Consider the following 20,427-nt stretch of genomic DNA (forward strand, 5'->3'; position numbering starts at 1 on the left):
TTGGAAGGGACCTCAGGAGGCCATCTAGTCCAACCCCCCGCTCAAAGCAGGACCAATCCCCAATTTAAATCATCCCAGCCATGGCTTTGTCAAGCCTGACCTTAAAAACTTCTAAGGAAGGAGATTCTACCACCTCCCTAGGTAACGCATTCCAGTGTTTCACCACCCTTCTAGTGAAAAAGTTTTTCCTAATATCCAACCTAAACCTCCCCCACTGCAACTTTTCCTTTGTGGAGTCTTCCTGAAATTTGCTGGTCCTGATTATGAACTCATTCATAGTTTTACTGGATAATGAAGGTCAGGTTTTTTGGTTTGTTTGTTTGTTTTGTTTTTTAATGCAGGTAATTTTCTGTCTGACATGTGTTTAGTTGCAGCACTAGTGGTGGTACCAGCAGATGACTCTGAAGTTGCAGACATTGCAGACGATGGATGTTCATAACCCGTTATGTCTAAGTCGGTCCCTGAGACAAAATCACTCTTGCTCGGAGTATTACTCAGTGCACTTTAAAAAATGAGATTGTAAATGAGATTCCTCATACTGCAGCTGTTTATAGCATTGTTTAAATGGTATCATTCTAAACCCAGTTTTGTGGGGAAAATGAATAAATCATAAGGGTTTACATAGATTGAGATAATTCTTATCTCTGGCAACAGGTTGAAAAAGACATTTTAAAATTCATAAATGCCTAATAAAACTTCACTTTTAAACAAGAACTCTTCACTTTGGATGTTTGATTATATTGAGCAATAAAAGAATCATTTCAAAAGTCCAGCAGTAATAGTAAAAATATAATTGATAAATACTCCCACAACAAACCAACATATTAATTATATTTTGAACACAAACATTTTTGAAATTTACTAGTAATCCACCCAAAAAACAATAATCTGTTATCATTTACTAGCATAGTAAGACAAGGTAGGCAGTCCATAAGAATGGTTCAAAAATAAATTTACTAACTAGCTCATCCCAGATTGTTCAGACATGTCCACATCATCATCATCTTCAAAGTCATTGTCTTCTGAGGAGCATTTTTTTATAATGCTGTTTCATTCTGACAACCATTCAGTCTTGCATCTTTCTGTTGCCCTGTTTACATTTGGCACGTGATCCTCTTTTACCCAAAGGAACAGAATTTCTTGAAAATATTCCCAAACAGGTCTTTTTTACAATCTGCAGCCATGGCAGTATTTTTTTCCCAGTTGTTAAAATCAGCATTAGAGGCTGTGGTCTGAAGAATTTTGTCCCTTCTGCCCACAATGTCCTGCATTCACACCAGTGTTGATCCTTTTTGGTTGCGCACACTGCTCCTTTTCATAGAATCATAGAATATCAGGGTTGGAAGGGACCCCAGAAGGTCATCTAGTCCAACCCCCTGCTCAAAGCAGGACCAATTCCCAGTTAAATCATCCCAGCCAGGGCTTTGTCAAGCCTGACCTTAAAAACCTCTAAGGAAGAAGATTCTACCACCTCCCTAGGTAACGCATTCCAGTGTTTCACCACCCTCTTAGTGAAAAAGTTTTTCCTAATATCCAATCTAAACCTCCCCCACTGCAACTTGAGACCATTACTCCTCGTTCTGTCATCTGCTACCATTGAGAACAGTCTAGAGCCATCCTCTTTGGAACCCCCTTTCAGGTAGTTGAAAGCAGCTATCAAATCCCCCCTCATTCTTCTCTTCTGCAGGCTATGTTTTCCCTTGTTACATAGCCCCCCACCCGAACCCTACCCCCAAAAGAACTAACAGTCAAAGACTTCTGCTTGAGTAACCCAAATGCCCTTTGCACTGCAGTATTTTATTTGTTTAGTGACAGAGGGAGGCAATTGCAAAATGAATGGATTTCTGTTTTTATCTATGTACACATGCAAGGAGACAGAGCAAAGCTGTTTGCATGAAGTGCCCATAACCATCCAGAAGGGCTCGTAGTCACTGAGCAGATCAGTGTTTTTTCCATTTGATGGAGCAGTGTCATGGTGGGTGGAGTCTCAAATATTCATAATTTGAGAACTGAGACAGTCAGACCTCAGGGAGGGAGAAGCTATAAAATAGGAATATGAGACCACCTAGGAGGGATCAGTGTATTATCTTGATGAGATATACAATTAGGGTTGCCAGGCATCTGGTTTTCGACCAGAACGCCCTCTCAAAAAGGGACCCTGGTGGCTCTGGTCAGCACCACTGACCGTTCCATTAAAAGTCCGGTCGGCGGCGCAGCAGGGCTAAGGCAGGCTCCCTGCCTGCCCTGGCTTTGCGCAGCTCCCGGAAACGGCCGGCATATCCCTGCGGTTCCTAGGTGTAGGGGCAATCAGAGAAGCAGCGTGTACTGCCCCCCGCCCCTAGAGCTGGCTCCACACTCCTATTGGCTGGGAACTGCGGCCAATGGGAGCTGCGGGGGTGGCACTTGCAGGCCCAGGCAGCGTGCACTGCGCAGAGCTGCCCAGCCATGCCTCCGCCTACGGGCTGGACATGCCAGCTGCTTTCCAGGAGCAGTGCAGAGCTAGGGCATGCTGGGAGCCTGCCTTAGCCCCACTGCACCGCTAACCGGCAGCCGCTTGAGGTAAGCACCGCTCGGCCGGAGCCTGCACCCCCTCCCACACTCCAGCCCCCTGCCTGAGCCTGCTCCCGCACTCTAAACCTTGGCCCCAGCCCGGAGCCCCCTCCTGCACCCCAACCCCCTCATCCCAGCCCCACCCCAAAGTGTGCACCCCCAGCCGGAGCTCTCGCCCCCTCCTGCACCCTGAACCCCTCATTTCTGGCCCCACCCCGGAGCTCACACCCCCAGCCCAGTGAAAGTGAGTGAGGGTGGAGGAGAGTGAGCGACTGAGGGAGAAGGGTGGGAGTGAGTGAGGTGGGGGGCCTCAGAGAAGGGGCAGGGCAGGGGTGGGTTCTTGGGGAAGTAGTGGGGCAAGGGTATTCGGTTTTGTGCAATTAGAAAGTTGGCAACCCTATACACAATATATATGGTATCTCCTGGAGCCAGAGGCTGGATCCCAACGATTGTAATGACTTTGCCTGTCTCTTGCACCCAGTAGCAGAGCTCTTGGGTCTCCCACAGGATCAAACCCTTAATACATGACCTATTGTGCCATATTTATAAAGCTTACCCCTAAAAGTTAGGGTTTTTTTTTTTTCCCCTGATTCTTTTTTGTACAGAAAAGCAGCTTTTAAATCAAAGTTTTTGATCGAGGCTCATGGAGTCAAATATAGTAAAAATCTTAAATGACTCAAACTGTACCATAGAATCTCTATGGATAGAAATTCCATGCTTGAATAATAAGAGTATAGCAGTAGGAATATACTACCTACCAACTGACCAAGATGGTGATAGTGACTCTGAAATGCTCAGGGAGGTTAAAGAGGCTACAAAAACAAAAAACCCAATCATAATAGGAAATTTCAAGTATCTCCATATTGACTGGGTATACATCACCTCAGGACATGATGCAGAGTTAAAAATTGTAGACACCATTAATGACTGCTTCTGTGAGCAGCTAGTCTTGGAACCCACGAGTGGAGAGGCAGTTCTTGGTTCAATTCTAAGTGGAGCATAGGATCTGGTCCAAGAGGTGAGTATAGCTGAACTGCTCAGTAATAGCAACCACAATGTAATTCAATTTAAGTTCCTTGTAGGGGGCAAAAATACCAAAGAAACCCCTCACAGTGGCATTTAACTTCAAAAAAGGGGAACTACACAAAACCGAGAAAACTAGTTAAATTTGAAATTAAAAGGAACAGTCACAAGAGTGAAATACCTGCAAGCTGCATGGAAACTATTTAAAAACACCATAATAGAGGCTCAAACTAAATGTATATCCCAAATAATAATTAAAAAAAAAAAAGAGGACCAAAAAAAAAGTGCCACCATGGCTAAACAATAGAGTAAAAGCGAAGTTTAGAGGCAAAAAGAAATCCCTTAAAGAGGGGAAGCCAGATCTTTTTGAGAAAAATAGAAATGAGCATAAACTCTGGCAAATCAAATGTAAAATTGTAATTGGGCAGGCCAAAAAAAGAATTTGAAGAGCAACTAGCAGAAGACCGAAATTAACAGAAAAATCATTTTTAGGATCTCAGAAGGAGGAAGCCTGCTCAACAATCAGTGAGGCCACTGGATGATCAAGCTGCTAAATGAGCACTTCAGGAACACAAGGCTGTTGCAGAGAAGCTAAATGAATTCTTTGCATCAGTCTTCAATGAAGAAGAGGATGTGAAGGAGATTCCCACACCTGAGTCACTATTTTTGGGCAACAGATTTGAGGAACTGGCCCAGATTGAGGTGTCAGTAGAGGAGATATTGGAACAAATAGGTAACTTAAATAGTAATAAGTCATTAGGACTAGATGGTATCACTCAAGCGTTCTGAAGGAACTCAGATATGAAATTGCTGAACTACTAAGTGTGTTATGTAAACTAACACTTAAATCAGCCCCTGTACCAGATGAATGGCAAATGTTTAAAAATCAGCCTTACTTTATCTAAGGCTCCGGAGGCAATCCTGGCAATTACAGGCCGTTAAGCCTAACTTGTGTACCAGGCGCATTGGTTGAAACTATAGTCAGAATAGGATTGTCAGACACATAGATGAAAACAATATATTGGGGAAGAGTCGAACACAGCTTTTGTAAAGGGAAATAATTCCTCACCAATCTACTAGAATTCTTTGAGGGAGTCAGCAAACATGTGGACAAGGGTGATCCAGTGGATATAGTGTACTGGACCTTTGATAAGGTCCCACATCAAAGGCTCTTAAGTCAAGTAAACAATCCTGGGATAAGAGGGAAGATCCTCTCCTGGATCAGTAACTGGTTAAAAGACAGGAAACAAAGGGTAAGAAAAAATGTTCAGTTTTTACAACGGAGAGAGGTAAATAGTGGGATCCCTGAAGGATCTGTACTAGGACTGTGTTATTCAATATACAGTAGACACTCATTAGTAGCAACATATTGGTGCCCTTTTGCTATGTTGCTCTAAAGCGGCTGTTGCTGTTATGGGGAGTGTCATTTGACCAAAAGGTGTATGAAGAGTTAAGTACGTTTTGGAAGGGATGGGGTAGCCATGTTGTGTTGGGGGGGGTCAGTTGGAGGGGGACCCCAAGATTGGGGGAATGGGGCAGGGGAACCCTGGGTTTGGCAGGGGAGCCCCTAGTCAGCAAACGGCTGAGCGAGCCAGCTGCCAGGGACAGGCTGAGGATGCTCCCCCTGGCAGCTCATACTCCACCGTGGCAAGGGATGGATGGCTGGGACAGGCACTGTGTGCAGCCTGCAATGGAGGCAGGGTGGGGTGGCGGCTTCTAGCACAGACAGCAGAGATGGTAGGGGGGAAGGGGACAAATCAATGCCCTGGGAAGGCCCGATTCCCCACTGCAAAACAGCGCATCCATGCCCTTTCCCCAGCAACCAAGATGGAGGGGACAGCTCAGTGCACTGGGGGGAAGACTCCCCGATACGTCCAACTGCAAAATTGTCCTGTTCTGTTCATTCTCACTGAAGCATCTGGCACTGGCCACTATCAGAAGACCGGATACTGGGCTAGATGAGCCATTGGTCTGACCCAGTATGGCCATTCTCATGTTATAATTCAGCATTTTTATTTAAATGTTTTAAGAGATTATAATAAGTTTAAGCCTTAAAATATTTTGTATTAGTCAGATTTCACTTTAAACAGGTACATTTTTAAAAAGAAAAAAAAACTTAGAATTTAAATAACAATAAAAACCCAATTTTAAATAATCCAATTTAAATTTTAAAAAATCAATTTTGTTCTAATTTTTTTTTAAACCATTAGTTTGTATCCACCCTGAATTACTGGGAAAGTCTTGCTCAGTCCTTGAATCTTTGGGATGGACCTTCAGTACAGATGCAATCATTGGATAATTTAGCTTCTTCACTCTCAAAAGTCTCTACTGAGTATGTGCAAAAGCTTACAACTTGTCCAAGTTTGGGCTAATTTGCATGGGAATGGCAAACAGCACAATGCTGACACCAGGCCGACCCCCTCCCTCTGCAAAATGTCAGTTCCCTACATCAAACATGGCATCGCTAAGGTTTCTCAATAGAATAGTTGTACAATTCTTTTTTCAACATTGGCAAAACATTTCTCCCCAGTCTTGTTCTTGGAAGCAGCTGAACTATTTTAATTGAACCTTTCCAAAAAAATTCAGCCTGGGGCAGATGATCACTTTGGAAAATTTCAGACCAAATTGTTAAAGTTTGGCTAAGCTATAAGCAACTGAAAATAGGGTCTTATATTAAGTGTTGGGCAGTGTTAACTGTAGGTGGTGCTAGTAGTGCTGTCTATAATACAAGATAATGATTTGATGATTTAACTGGGAATTGGTGATGATTTAACTGGGAATTGGTCCTGCTTCGAGCAGGGGGTTGGACTAGATGACCTTCTGGGGTCCCTTCCAACCCTTATATTCTATGATTCTATGATTCTATAAGATGGGCAGCATGTCCGTTCATGCTACTGTGAGACCTCTACAACTCTCGTTTCCTGACTTGAATGTTCAAAGTAATCTTGACGTCATTTTAATATAAGTGTTGTGTTTAATTACAACTTACATGCAGATATTTGTGCCTGCTCCTTAGATCCTGGAGGGGGATGTGTGTGATGATGGTGGGGGATTGTTTGTATGTTTATTTTGTAAATGGCAATTCTTGCTTAATATAAAGAAATTAAGAGTGATATTTTTTCCTAAGACTTCATGTCTAAGTTTCTGCTCTTGGTTTTTCAACTAGTGATTCTTGTTTTTTCAACTAATGTTTCTTCCTCTCCAGTCCCTCTTGCAGCTTCAGGATCAAACAGCATCTGTGTTGTGTTCTCCTTCTGATGTACCAGATGGGGGATTTCATAACAGAATCCCTATGGTGATGCGGGGGAACTGCACCTTTTATGAGAAAGTCAGGCTTGCTCAGATCAATGGAGCCCGGGGGTTGCTGATAGTCAGTAGAGAGAAACTGGTAAGTCTATTCCTAGTTATTGTCTGCAGTACTGATGTATCTCTGATGTTAATCTTGGTTATAAAACTTTATTTTTCATCTAGACTTCATTCTTGATAAACTGCATTGTCTCAGTGCTTCCCACAGTTGCTATTTTTAGCTTATTTGCGTTTGGGTTTTCTGACCTGGAGGGTTTCTTCCTAGAATTAATGTCTCTCTGTGGGCATGTGATGACTCAGCCTGCAGTATTTTGGTCTTATTAGGACCTGTACGAGAGGCTGTGAAGCTGCATATAAAGTTACTCATGTTCTTAGCCAACAGAAAAATATATGTTCATTCCTGATATACTGCCTGAATAATTGCTGTTTTGTGAGTAATTTTGTTAAATTTTTCTATTTGTGGCATTTAATATTTATTAATTAAGCCAGAGGTTTTACTCACGTAGTGATGGTTCCCAATGGGACTTGTACCTGCGTGTATATAATGCCCCTGGGTGAAGTCTTGTCTATCATTAAACACTTGGCTAAAACAATGAAACCGGCTCCTTGGACCTCAACAAAATATTAGTTCTGTGTTGTGACTTAGCATTCAAAAAGACTAATTCTATGAAATATACAGCACTATGGCTTCTGTTTAGTGATATCTGAGTGTCAGCACTGGAAATACACGTCTCTCGTAGAATTATATGCCGGATGTGGAGCAGATGTTGCATAAAGATTGGTTCTTCTTTGAGTGCTTGCTCATGTCGATTCCAATTAGGTGTGTGCGCACCGCGTGCACAGTCACCAGAAGGTTTTTCCCCTAGCAGTACCCGTCGGGTCAACTGTGGAGCTGTCTGAAGTCACTCATTCATGGCGCCACATATAGGGCCCTGCTGACCTGCCACCTCTCCAGTTCCTTCTTACTGCTAGTGACGGTCATAGAATCACAGGGTTGGAAGAGACCTCAGGAGGTCATCTAGTCCAATCCCCTCCTCAGTGCAGGACCAATCTCCAACTCAATCATCCCAGCCAAGGCTTTGTCAAGCTGGGCCTTAAAAACCTCTAAGGATGGAGATTCCACCACCTCCCTAGGTAACCCATTCCAGTGCTTCACCACCCTCTTAGTGAAGTAGTTTCCTAATATCCAATCTAGACCTCCCCCACTGCAATTTGAGACCACTGCTTCTTGTTTTGTCACCTGCCACCACTGAGAACAGCTTAGCTCCATCCTCTTTGGAACCCCCCCTTCAGGTAGTTGAAGGCTGCTATCAAATCCCCCCTCACTCTTCTCTCTTCTGCAGACGAAATAACCTCAGTTCCCTCAGCCTCTCCTTGTAAGTCATGTGCCCGAGCCCCCTGATCCTTTTCTTTGCCCTCCACTGGACTCTCTCCAATTTGTCCACCTCCCTTTTGTAGTGGGGGGACCAAAACTGGACGCAATACTCCAGATGAGGCCTCACAAATGTCAAATAGAGGGGAATAATCACTTCCCTCGATCTGCTGGCAGTGCTCCTACTAATACAGCCCAATGTGCCGTTGGCCTTCTTGGCAACAAGGGCAGACTGCTGATTCTCATCCAGCTTCTTGTCCACTGTAATCCCCAGGTCCTTTTCTACAGAACTGCTGCTTAGCCAGTCTGTTCCCACTGTAGCTGTGCATGGGATTCTTCCTTCCTAAGTGCAGAACTCTGCACTTGTCCTTGTTGAACCTCATCAGATTTCTTTTGGCCCAATCTTCCACTTTGTCTGGGTCACTCTGGACCCTATCCCTACCCTCCAGCATATCTACCTCTCCCCCCAGATTAGTGTCATCTGCAAACTTGCTGAGGTTGCAATTCATCCCATCATCCAGATCATTGATAAAGATGTTGAACAAAACCAACCCCTGGGGCACTCTGCTTAATATTGGCTGCCAAGTAGACATGGAGCCATTGATCACTACCTGTTGAGCCCGACAATCTAGCCAGCTTTTTATCCACCTTATAGTCCATTCATCCAATCCATATTTTTTTAACTTGCTGGCAAGAGTACTGTGGGAGACCGTATCAAAAGCTTTGCTAAAGTCAAGATATACCATGTCCACTGCTTTCTCCATATCCACAGAGCCAGTTACCTCACCATAGAAGGCAATCAGGTTGGTCAGGCATGACTTGCCCTTGGTGAATCCATGTTGACTGTTCCTGATCACCTTCCTCTCCTCCAAGTGCTTCAAAATGGATTCTTTGAGGACCTGCTCTATGATTTTGCCAGGGACAGAAGTGAGGCTGTAGTTCCTTGGGTTCTTTTTCTTCCCTTTTTTTAAAGTTGGCTACTATATTTGCCTTTTTCGAATCATACGGGACCTACCCTGATCACCATGAATTTTCAAAGATAATGGCCAATGGCTCTGCAATCATAACAACCAACTCCCTCAGCACCCTTGGATGCATTAGATCTGGACCCATGGACTTGTGCATGTCCAGCTTTTCTAAATAGTCTTTAACCTGTTCTTTCACAACTGAGGTCATTGGAGCGTTTCTTCTCTCGTCCAAACATACAATCCTCTAGCTTGCTTGTCGTACATATATTTCTGTAAATAGTTAAAAATAGTATTTCAGTATTAGTTTAGACTATTTGAACCCTTGCTACTGGGGGTTTTCCCCCATTTCCCTTCCCTCTCCCTGGGCCGGGGCATGCCTCTGTCCCAGGGGTTTAAACCAAGTGGGGTCTGCCAGAAGCCGATGCCAAAGGGCGACCCACACATGGCTTGTCTGAAGTGCCTGGGAGAGTCCCATCAAACGGACAGGTGCAAAATTTGTAGGAGTTTCCATCCCCGAACCAAGAAGGAAAGGGACCACACGCTAAAGCTGCTGCTTATGGAAGCAGCTCTGTGGCCACAATCAGAATCGAGCCCCCCATGGATGCAGCACCGGGCTCCTCGGCATTGCTGTGGAGTGTACCGGCTTCAATCTGGGACGCGGCACCAAGGAAGGACTCTGGGGTCAGAGACCCACGGCACTGGCACACCCCAGCACTGAAGGCTGCTTCACGCGTGGAATCGTGTCACTGCTCTCAGTCACCTGTCCCCAAAAGAAGCGCAGGAAGACAGACAGACGGGGTGTTTCCCCCCCCCCCCCTTGAGCATGAGAGCGTGAGCCACCTAAAGGAGTGAGACCTGTGCCGGGCCACTCCTCCCCGCATGCATACCAGCAGGCATCGTCAACTCTGGGCCCACACCAGGACCCATCGAGTCCAGCACCACTTGAGGAGGGCCAAGTGGAGGACTTGGACCTTCCCTCCACACTGAAGACCTTGGAGGCAGACGGGGATCTCATAGCCCTGACGGTTCCGCACTCTCCTGACCAATGTGAGAGGCACCGGTCCCAAAGCACCTCAGAGGCCACTGGTGCAGACCTGGGGAAACCAGTGATGATGCGGCACTGATCCCCATCTCTCCGGCACCAATCCCCGGCACCGACACGTTTGGACTTCTTGGCCTCCTGTGTGTTCCAAAGAAGCCGGCACAGGAGTCGGCGAAACTCTCAGACTGCGAATATGCACAGATTTTCCCTCCGGTGCTGTGGCCAGCGCAGTGGCCTTTTTGGACCCCATGGGTGTACCATCAGTTGCAGGGGTTCATCTCCAGGTACTTCTTCTCGGTTGCATCTGAGGGAAGGGCTGCATCCAGGACTAGGTACCCCTCACAGGCATTGGCATCAGGCAGCGTTGCCACAGAGGGCACAGTGGCTGGCACTGAGATGGGGGCGGTGACAGACAACAGGCTGCTTTGAGGAGCCAGGTGGGCAGGCACGGGCACAGGCCTCCCTGGCACGGGCCTCCTCCTCATCTTCATCCGACAAGGTGATGGTGGGAACCTCCCAGGGCCCTCCCCCACCTGACGACAGAGCCCACCTGCAACTCTTGAGGCGGGTAGCTCAGAATCTGAGCATCCAGATGGAGGAGTGGCACTTTCCCTGATTAAGACTATTCAGGAGAACACCAGAACTTTGTGGCAAACTCCTACCTCTTAAACTTCCACAGCAAAGGGGGTCGAAAGAAAATATTTCATGCTCTCCAAGGGTTACAAATACCTATTTACTCATCCCCCACTGGACTCAGTGGTAGGGGCAGTGGTTAATGCGAGGGAGAGGCAAGGGCAGCAGGGGCTGACTCCTCGAGCTAAGGACGCAAAGACGCTGGATCTCTTTGGGAGGAAGATATACTCCACCAGAGGGCTCCAGCTTTGCATCACAAATCAGGAGGTGATCCTTAACTGCCACAATTTTAAATTGTGGGACACGACCAAATTTTCAGCCCTTTTCCCGGTGGACTCCAAGTCCGAATTCTCTGCCCTGGTGGATGAGGGCAAGGCTATGGCCAGGACATCACTGCAGGCTATGCTGGACTCAGCAGACTCGGCCACTTGCGCCATGTCCTCAGGCATCACAATGCGACAACGTTCCTGACTGCATGCCTCGGGCCTCCCCACAGAGGTCCAACAAACTATACAAGATCTCCCATTTGAAGGTGCCGTGCTGTTCTCAGAGAAAACCGACTTGAAGCTTCATAGTTTGAAAGACTCCCGAGCCACTCTGAGATCGCTGCAGCAGCCACCCAGCATAGACACTCTAGGCCTCAGGCTATGCCCCAGCCATATCAGGGCCAGCCTCGTCAGGACCACAATTGCAGGCAGGTGAGAAATCACAACTGGCGTCACCAGCCCCAATCCCCAAACAACCAAGGGTCTGGGTAGTCCAGGCAACCACTGGGCCCCAGGCAGGCCTTTTGAAGATGCACCCAGGGGCGACATACCAACCCGAGCACTACATCCTTCTTTACCCTTTTCAGCACATCTATCCCATTTCTACCAGGCGTGGTCCCAAATCACCTTGCACGGTTGGGTCCTTCGCATAGTAGAAATGGGATAATCTCTCCAATTCTCCTTGCACCTTCCCTCTTCAGGAACCCTTCTCATGAGCAACTCCTTGAACAGGAGATACGAACCCTCCTACTGGCAGGACTTTCAAAGGAGGTTCCGCTGGAGCTCATGGGCAAGGGGTTCTACTCCCAGTATTTCCTAATACCAAAAGCAAAGGGGGGCCTCAGACCCATCTTGGACCTGCACAACCTCAACAGTTTCATGAAGAAACTAAAGTTTCGTATGGTCTCTTTGGCCACCATTATCCCGTCCCTGGATCCAGGAGATTGGTATGCTGCCCTCGACTTGAAGGACACATACTTCCACATTTCCATAATCCCACCTCACAGGCGCTTCCTAAGGGGGCATGCACTACCAATTCGCAGTACTCCCGTTTGGCCTGTCATCGGCACCTCCGGTGTTCACCAAATGTATGTCAGTCGTGGCCACCTTCCTGCGGAAAAGGCAAGTTCAGGTATTTCCATACTTGGACAACTGGTTAGTGAAGGGCCGGTCCAGGACGCAAGTGGATCAACAGGTCAGCCTGATAAGATCCACTTTTGACACACTGGGCCTCCTCTTAAACACTCAAAAGTCAATGCTCACCCCTACTGAGAGAATAGAGTTCATAGGGACGGTGCTCGACTTGAGGCAGGCCAGAGCATTCCTACCTCAGACCCGCTTTCAGGTTATACACGACATCATACAAGACCTCAGACAGTTTTTCCTACAACCACAGCAAGGAATTGCTTGAAACTCCTTGGGCACATGGCGTCCTGCTTGTATGTGGTCAACATGTGGGACTCAGACCTCTCCAGGCCTGGCTAGCCTCCGAGTATCAATGGAGCAAACACAGCCTAGACGGTAGTCACACTTCCACCATGGGTTCTCGAGTCTCTTCAGTGGTGGCTCGACCCTCAAATGGTACGTGCATGGGTCGCCGTCTCCAAACCATGCCCCTCGTTGTGTCTGGTCACCAGCGTGTCAGCAATGAGGTGGGGAGTGCACCTCGGAGAGCACAGAACTCAGGGCTTCTGGTCTCCACATCTGGTTTCTTCACATCAGTGTCAGGGAGCTGAGAGCAGTTCATCTGCTGTGTCAGACTTTCCGGCCTCATCTGGAGGGCAGATGCATATCAGTCCTGATGGACAATACAACAGCAACGTTTTAGATCAATAGAGGGGGGAGCATGCATCTCTCCCCTATCTCAGGAAGCGCTCAAGCTCTGGGAGTTCTGCATAGGACACTTCCAAGAGTATTGAATGTGCTATCTGCCTGGGTCTCAGAACAAGATAGCGGACCATCTCAGCAGGTCTTTTCACAATCACAAGTGGTCCATTCGCCCAGACATAATAAGCAATATCTTACAATGATGGGGAGTTCCCCATATCGATCTGTTCGCCACAAGGGGCAACAGGAAGTGCCTGCAATTCTGCTCCTTCCTGAGCCATAGTTTAGGCTCGTTGGCAGACTCGTTTCTTCTTCCATGGAATCACAGAATGATAGATTTTAAGGTCAGAAGGGACCATTATGATAAACTAGTCTGACCTCCTGCACAACGCAGGCCACAGAATCTCACCCACCAACTCCTGTAACAAACCCCTAACTTATGTCTGAGCTATTGAAGTCCTTAACTCGTGGTTTAAAGACTTCAAGGTGCAAAGAATCCTCCAGCAAGTGACCCGTGCCCCACGCTGTAGAGGAAGGCGAAAAACCTCCAGGGCCTCTTCCAATCTGCCCTGGAGGAAAATTCCTTCCCGACCCCAAATATGGCAATCAGCTAAACCCTGAGCATGTGGGCAAGACTCACCAGCTAGACACCTGGGAAAGAATTCTCTGTAGTAACTCAGATCCCACCCCATCGGGCATATCTACTGTTAATAGTCAAAGATCAATTAATTGCCAAAATTAGGCTATCCCATCATATCATCTCCTCCATAAACTTATCAAGCTTAGTCTTGAAGCCAGATATGTCTTTTGCCCCCAATGCTTCCCTTGGAAGACTGTTCCAGAACTTCACTCCTCTGATGGTTAGAAACCTTTGTCTAATTTCAAGTCTAAACTTCCTGATGGCTAGTTTATATGCATTTGTTCTTGTGTCCACATTGGTACTGAAGAACCACCTCTTCTACACATTCGCTCCTATCCCGCTCGTTCACAAGGTCCTCCTCAAAATCTGCAGGGACGGAGCCTCGGTGATCCTGGTAGCACCAACCTGGCCATGTCAGCATTGGTACACCATGCTGCTGGAGCTATCAGTGCATACTCCAATCACTCTGCCTTTAGTACCAGACCTCATCACTCAACATCACAGCCATCTCCAGCATCCTGATATCGAGTCTCTCCACCTCATGGCTTGGAAGCTGCGTGGTTTAATCCACTAGAGCGCTCATGCTCAGACCCCGTGAGGGAGGTTCTTCTGGGCAGCAGAAAACCATTGACCAGGACTACCTACTTAGCCAAGTGGAAGAGACTCTCGATTTGGTGTTTACAGAGCCTGTCCCTCTGACACAATCTCCCATTCCCTTTATCTTGGACTATCTGCTAAAGTTGAAACAGCAGGACTTGTCACACTCGTCAGGAAAGGTTCACCTGGCTGCCATCTTGGCTTTCCACCCAGGAGAGGCGGGCCGCTCCATCTTTGCTAGCCCGATGGTGTGATGTTTTCTTAAAGGACTAGACGGGCTATATCCTCAAATCCAGTGGCCAACTCCGGCTTGGAACCTTAACCTGGTGCTCTCGAGGCTGATGGGGCCTCCGTTTGAGCCCTTAGCGACATGCTCACTGTTCTATCTGTCTTATAAAGTGGCTTTCTTAGTCACGATAACTTCAATCAGGAGGGTGTCTGAGCTGAAGGCCCTCACATCTGATCCTCCCTATATCATCTTTTACAAAGACAAGGTGCAGCTTCAACCTCACCCAGCATTGCTCCCGAAGGTGGTCTCAAATTTCCATACCAGCCAAGTTTCAGAGTAACAGCCGTGTTAGTCTGTATTCGCAAAAAGAAAAGGAGTATTTGTGGCACCTTAGAGACTAACCAATTTATTTGAGCATGAGCTTTCGTGAGCTACAGCTCACTTCATCGGACGCATACGGCGGAGGGTGAGAGAACCTGGATTTATGCTTGAAATGGCCCAACTTGATGATCACTTTAGATAAGCTATTACCAGCAGGAGAGTGGGGTGGGAGGAGGTATTGTTTCATGGTCTCTGTGTATATAATGTCTTCTGCAGTTTCCACAGTATGCATCCGATGAAGTGAGCTGTAGCTCACGAAAGCTCATGCTCAAATAAATTGGTTAGTCTCTAAGGTGCCACAAGTACTCCTTTTCTTCATACTAGCCAAGACATATTTCTTCCAGTTCAGGCTCCACTACCTAGATGTTTGGCGGGCATTGGCTTTTTATATTGAAAGAACAAAGCTGTTCCGCAAGTTGAACCAGCTGTTTGTCATGGTGGCGGATAGGGTGAAGGGTCTCCCTGTGTCCTTCCAAAGGATATCATCGTGGATCATGTCCTGTATCCAGGCATGCTATGACCTGGCAAAGGTCCCTATCCCCGCACTGATGGTGCATTTCACCAGAGCTCAGGTTTCCTTGGCAGCCTTCCTGGCCCAGGTTCTGATCTAGGAGATCTGTAGAGCGGCAACATGGTCCTCGGTTCACACCTTCACTTCCCATTATGCTATCACCCATCATGCCAGGAATGATGCAGCATTCGACAGAGCAGTGCTTCAATCAGCTGTTCCATGAACTGGATATGTGTCAACAGTGTGCCCTTGTTGCCAAGAAGGCCAATGGCATATTGAGCTGTATTAGTAGGAGCATTGCCAGCAGATCAAGGAAAGTGATTATTCCTCTCTGTTCGGCACTGGCGAGGCCACATCTGGAGTACAACGTCCAGTTTTGGTCCCCCCACTACAGAAGGAATGTGGACAAATTGGAGAGAGTCCAGGGGAGGGCAACAAAAATGATTAGGGGGCTGGGACACATGACTTATGAGGAGAGGCTGAGGGAACTGGGCTTGTTTAGTCTGCAGAAGAGAAGAGTGAGGGGGGATTTGATAGCAGCCTTCAGTTACCTGAAGGGGGGTTCCAAAGGGGATGGAGCTCGGCTGTTCTCAGTGATGGCAGATGACAAAACCAAGAAGCAATGGTCTCAAGTTGCAGTGGGGGAGGTCTATGTTGGATATTAGGAAACACTATTTCACTAGGAGGGTGGTGAAGCCCTGGAATGGGTTACCTAGGGTGGTGGTGGTGGAATCTCCATCCTGAGAGGTTTTTTAGGCCCAGCTTGACAAAGCCCTGGCTGGGATGATTTAGTTGGTGTTCATCCTGCTTTTGAGCAGGGGATGGGACTAGATGACCTCCTGAGGTCTCTTCCAACCCTAATATTCTATGATTCTATGAAGGCCGACCACACCTCCTGGGTAATTCCCTGGCTTGGGAATCACCTAATTGGAATTGACATGAGCAAACACTTAAAGAAAAAATGGTTACCTACCTTTCATAACTAACTGTTGTTCTTCGAGATGTGTTGCTCATGTCCATTCTAAAGCCACCTGCCTTCCCCTCTGTCAGAGTAATCCAACAAGAAGGAACTGGAGAGGTGGTGAGTCAGCAGGGTCCTATATGCAGCGCCATGAAGTCGCGACTCCGGGGGCTCCACAGCCGACCCGACGGGTACTGCTAGGGGAAAAACCTTCTGGTGACTGTGCACGCGGCACGCACACACCTAATTGGAATGGACCTGAGCAACACATCGCAAAGAATAACAGTTAGGTAACTTTTTTTTGTTGCCTTTTTCTGTTATGCCCTTTAGTGGCTGATATCTGTCAGGTTGCAGACCTATTTAAGTGTGACATTCTTTTAGGGATGCCTTGACCTCTTTTTTTCAGTTTTATGAGTTAAACTATAAAAACAAATTCTTTTAATATTGGATATGACTAGAGAATGGCATTGCAATGTGGACATGAATCCAGAATAGTTGTCCCTTGTGTCTTGAGAAAGTTAAATTGAATCTGACATCACCATGCAAAATTTCTTGGAGCTTAATACTATCCTTTTGGGGAAATGCTGATACGCATCTTTATCTTTTAAAGTAATATGTTAACCTGAGTGCTGGGTCTTAAAACCTCACTATAAAATGCCGTTTTGGAAATCTATTTTGCATTTCCAGTCAAATTAACATTTATTGTTTTCAGAGGCCTTTGTAAGACAGGGCTGTTGTAAACTTGCCTAAGTGAATTTAATAATGAAGGATTAATCAGCTCTACAGTTGATTTGGGGAGCAGGGGGGTTGTAGGTGCTATTGTAAGATAAATAATCTTGTTCTTAGATGGACAGACAATGATTTGCAAGTCTCTGTAACGGATCTTTTCTGTTCTGGTAAATGTATAGTGATACTGAGATCAGGGTGTAGCCATCTGTTGCATACATAAAACAGCACATGATCCTAAATTGTATTATTTTTATCTACTATGAGGAAAAGGTTTATTTATCTGCTTCTCCTGCCTATGCAGAATGGCTGTTGGTTTGAGATGTTGATGTCTCATACACAGACTGAAGGACACTAGAACAGATTCAAAGAATCATGGAAGATTAGGGTTGGAGGTCATCTAGTCCAACCCCCTGCTCAAAGCAGGACAAAGTAAATCATCCAAGTAAATCATCCCAGCCAGGGCTTTGTCAAGCCAGGCCTTAAAAACCTCTAAGGATGGAGATTCCACCACCTCCCTAGGGAACCCATTCCAGGGCTTCACCACCCTCCTAGTGAAATAGTGTTTCCTAATATCCAACCTAGACCTCCCCCACTGCAGCTTGAGACCATTGCTCCTTGTTCTGTCATCTGCCACCACTGAAAACAGCCGAGCTCCATCCTCTTTGGAACCCCCCTTCAGGTAGTTGAAGGCTGCTATCAAATCTCTTCTCTTCTCTTCTCTTCTCTTCTCTTCTCTTCTCTAAACTAAACAAGTCCAGTTCCCTCAGCCTCTCCTCATAAGTCATGTGCCCCAGCCCCCTGATCATTTTCGTTGCTCTCCGCTGGACTCTCTCCAATTTGTCCACATCCTTTCTGTAATGGGGGCCCCAAAACTGGACGCAATACTCCAGATGTGGCCTCATTCACATTATTATGGACAGTAAATCGGCCACTTGTAACTTTTACTGTTGTTTTGTGTTAGGCATGTGGTTTATTTTCTGTTATAATCCCAAATGTTAATATGTCTTGTTCCTTTCAAAAACTTTTCAAATGATTAGAAATAGACCTTTATCTCTACTAAAGAAATACAGCCAGCTCTACAAAGACTTCTGTTCTGACTTTCAGGCTCCCCCAAAAGGTAACTGGAGTCAGTATGAAGAGATTGATATTCCTGTGGCTTTGCTCAGCTACACTGACATGTTAGATATTGGAAAGGTAAGCACTTTATAGAACAATTTCACTTATACCATCTGAAGCATGTCATGCCACAGCAGTGTGTTTGCAGTGCATTTTAGAAGCTTTTTAAGATGGGCACTTTTGTCAATGAGTGAATGGTTACTGTAAACCAGTAAGCTTATTTTTCCTGTCTTAAGTATCCACAAAAATGAAATTCTCTACAGAGAGGCTTATGCTGTATCTTCAGTGTGAAACCCAGCGGGCACTAAATGAAATGGTATAATTTAGAATGCTTTGGGCTTGACACCAATATCATGAATAAGTAAAACCATCACCTTGTTCTCAAATATTTTTACTAAGGTTTTGAGTCTATCTACATGGGAGATTTACTCCACACTAAATCGAGTTACTCTGGTGTGAAAATACCTGCATACACACAATATAATTCATTAGCCTGTCCCAACTCTGCATTTATTGCAAACTCTGAACTCTCTTTCAAGGTGTGCTAAGTTTGATATAAGTTGAGTTCGTGTGGTCAGTTCATGTGCGCACAGTGCTGCTGCACGCTACTTTGGCAGTCGTCCAACTGCTGTCTCACGCTGTTTTGCAGGCATCTGTTACTGACCTGTGTGTTTACTTGTGTGCCCTCTACTGCTCTGAAGTCAAGTTGACTGTATGTCCCCTCCCCCTAACTAAAATTTGGCACGTGCCAGGATTGGTCCATTTGCTCCTTGGTTCCTATATATTGACACTGTAGCAATATCATTCCAGCAACATTTACAACGTGCCTCAAGCAGCCATGCTGAGACCCTAGATCTCCTCACCATCTGGGGAGAAGTACTGGTGGAACAGCTTCTTGGGGCAGTGACTGGAATAAAGATGTGTTTGTGGACATTGCTGGTCAGAGGTCTTCAAGTGGTCACAATTGGATTGCTGACCAGTGCCAGATAAAGAGCCAACAGCTCAAGAGGACTTATGCTAAAACCAGGGATGCTAGGAAACAGACTGGCCATGGAAATATAACCTGTCCATTTTTTGAGGAGCTGCGCAGGATTTTGAGTAGTTGCACCACTACTGAGCTCAAGGAAGCTGTGGACCCTGCATTTCCCTCTTCCCACGGATAAGCAGCACGAGGCATCAAAGGAGGAGAATGAGGAGGGCAGTGAAGAGCTCTCCCTGGAAAGCCAGAATCTCTTTAGAACTCAAAATGCTGAGGGTGAGCAAGTAGAAGTCATCCTGATTCTCAGCAGGAAACCCAGCCCGGAGGGAATCTTGGCATATATCTGCCTTTACAATTTATTATTGCACTATACTGCTGTGCTAACTTCTATTTTTCGAGTAGTGTCCCTATGGGTGCTCCCATCAGCTGCACGTGCGCCTCTTGAGCACTTGATTGGAGGCTTTCAGCTAGCAGTGTCCATTTGGCCTACGCGTGCATTCTGAGCCTCTTTGTGCCAGACACCAAAGCTTTATAGGGATGCGTGGGTGAACCACCTTCAGTTCCTTCTCAACTGCCTTGGCCAGAGTTGGAGCCTTAGTGTGTCCACCTTGAGCATGCCTCAGCCTTTCTGTTTTTCCTTAGTGTTACAATATTTAGTGTAAAGAAAAGGAGTACTTGTGGCACCTTAGAGACTAACCAATTTATTTGAGCATAAGCTTTCGTGAGCTACAGCTCACTTCACTTCGGCATCTTCAGCACTGAACAAACAATAATGCCCCACCTTCAACTGCGGTGCGTTCATCGTTGGAACATGCCACCATGTTGGGACCGGATTCCTTCTTGGTACCTCGGGAATTCTGATACTCTAAGGACCAAGGTATCAAATGAACCAGAGACTCTGCTTTTTATGATACCGAGCACCTTTCAGTATCAAGACCACAGTCTCCAGGCCACTGTCCTCCATCACCGCAGGAGACACATCCACTTTCGGCAGGTGCCCCCACATGGGATGATGTGGAAGATGAAGAAGACTCTCAATGGGTCCCCTCTGTTTCAGTCAGGGATTCACCAACATACCCCTTCAGGAATCCCTTGCTAGCTAATCAGAGGGAATATTGTACTGATCACCAAGGGTGATAGAACCAACCCTATATGCCACCTTCCCTTCTATATGGACCACAATGACCATATTGGGACTGCTGGGTGGCCTATCGACAGCAGTTTGCCAGACCACCAGTACCATCTCATAGGAAAATCAAGGTTTTGCAACCTACCCCTCGCCAACCAACCCCCACAC

The 20,427-nt window shown here is 46.4% G+C and overlaps 1 protein-coding gene across 11 annotated transcripts in view; it reads left to right on the top strand.

Moving 5' to 3' along the window:
• SPPL2B (signal peptide peptidase like 2B) overlaps nucleotides 1–20,427 on the top strand; it is a 105,519-nt gene that overhangs the window by 38,741 nt on the left and 46,351 nt on the right. For all 11 annotated transcript variants that reach the window (XR_007353984.2, XR_007353977.2, XR_007353979.2 and 8 more), the window contains 2 exons: nucleotides 6,779–6,961; nucleotides 18,140–18,229. Coding sequence is in view for 2 of the 11 variants with exons in the window: in XM_048831326.2 (XP_048687283.1) it covers nucleotides 6,779–6,961; nucleotides 18,140–18,229 (273 nt within the window). In the remaining 9 variants the exon portion in view is untranslated. The remainder of the gene's footprint in view (nucleotides 1–6,778; nucleotides 6,962–18,139; nucleotides 18,230–20,427) is intronic.

Source organism: Caretta caretta, chromosome 25 (genome assembly GCF_965140235.1).
Source record: "Caretta caretta isolate rCarCar2 chromosome 25, rCarCar1.hap1, whole genome shotgun sequence".
In the NCBI taxonomy this organism is placed as follows: Eukaryota; Metazoa; Chordata; order Testudines; family Cheloniidae; genus Caretta; species Caretta caretta.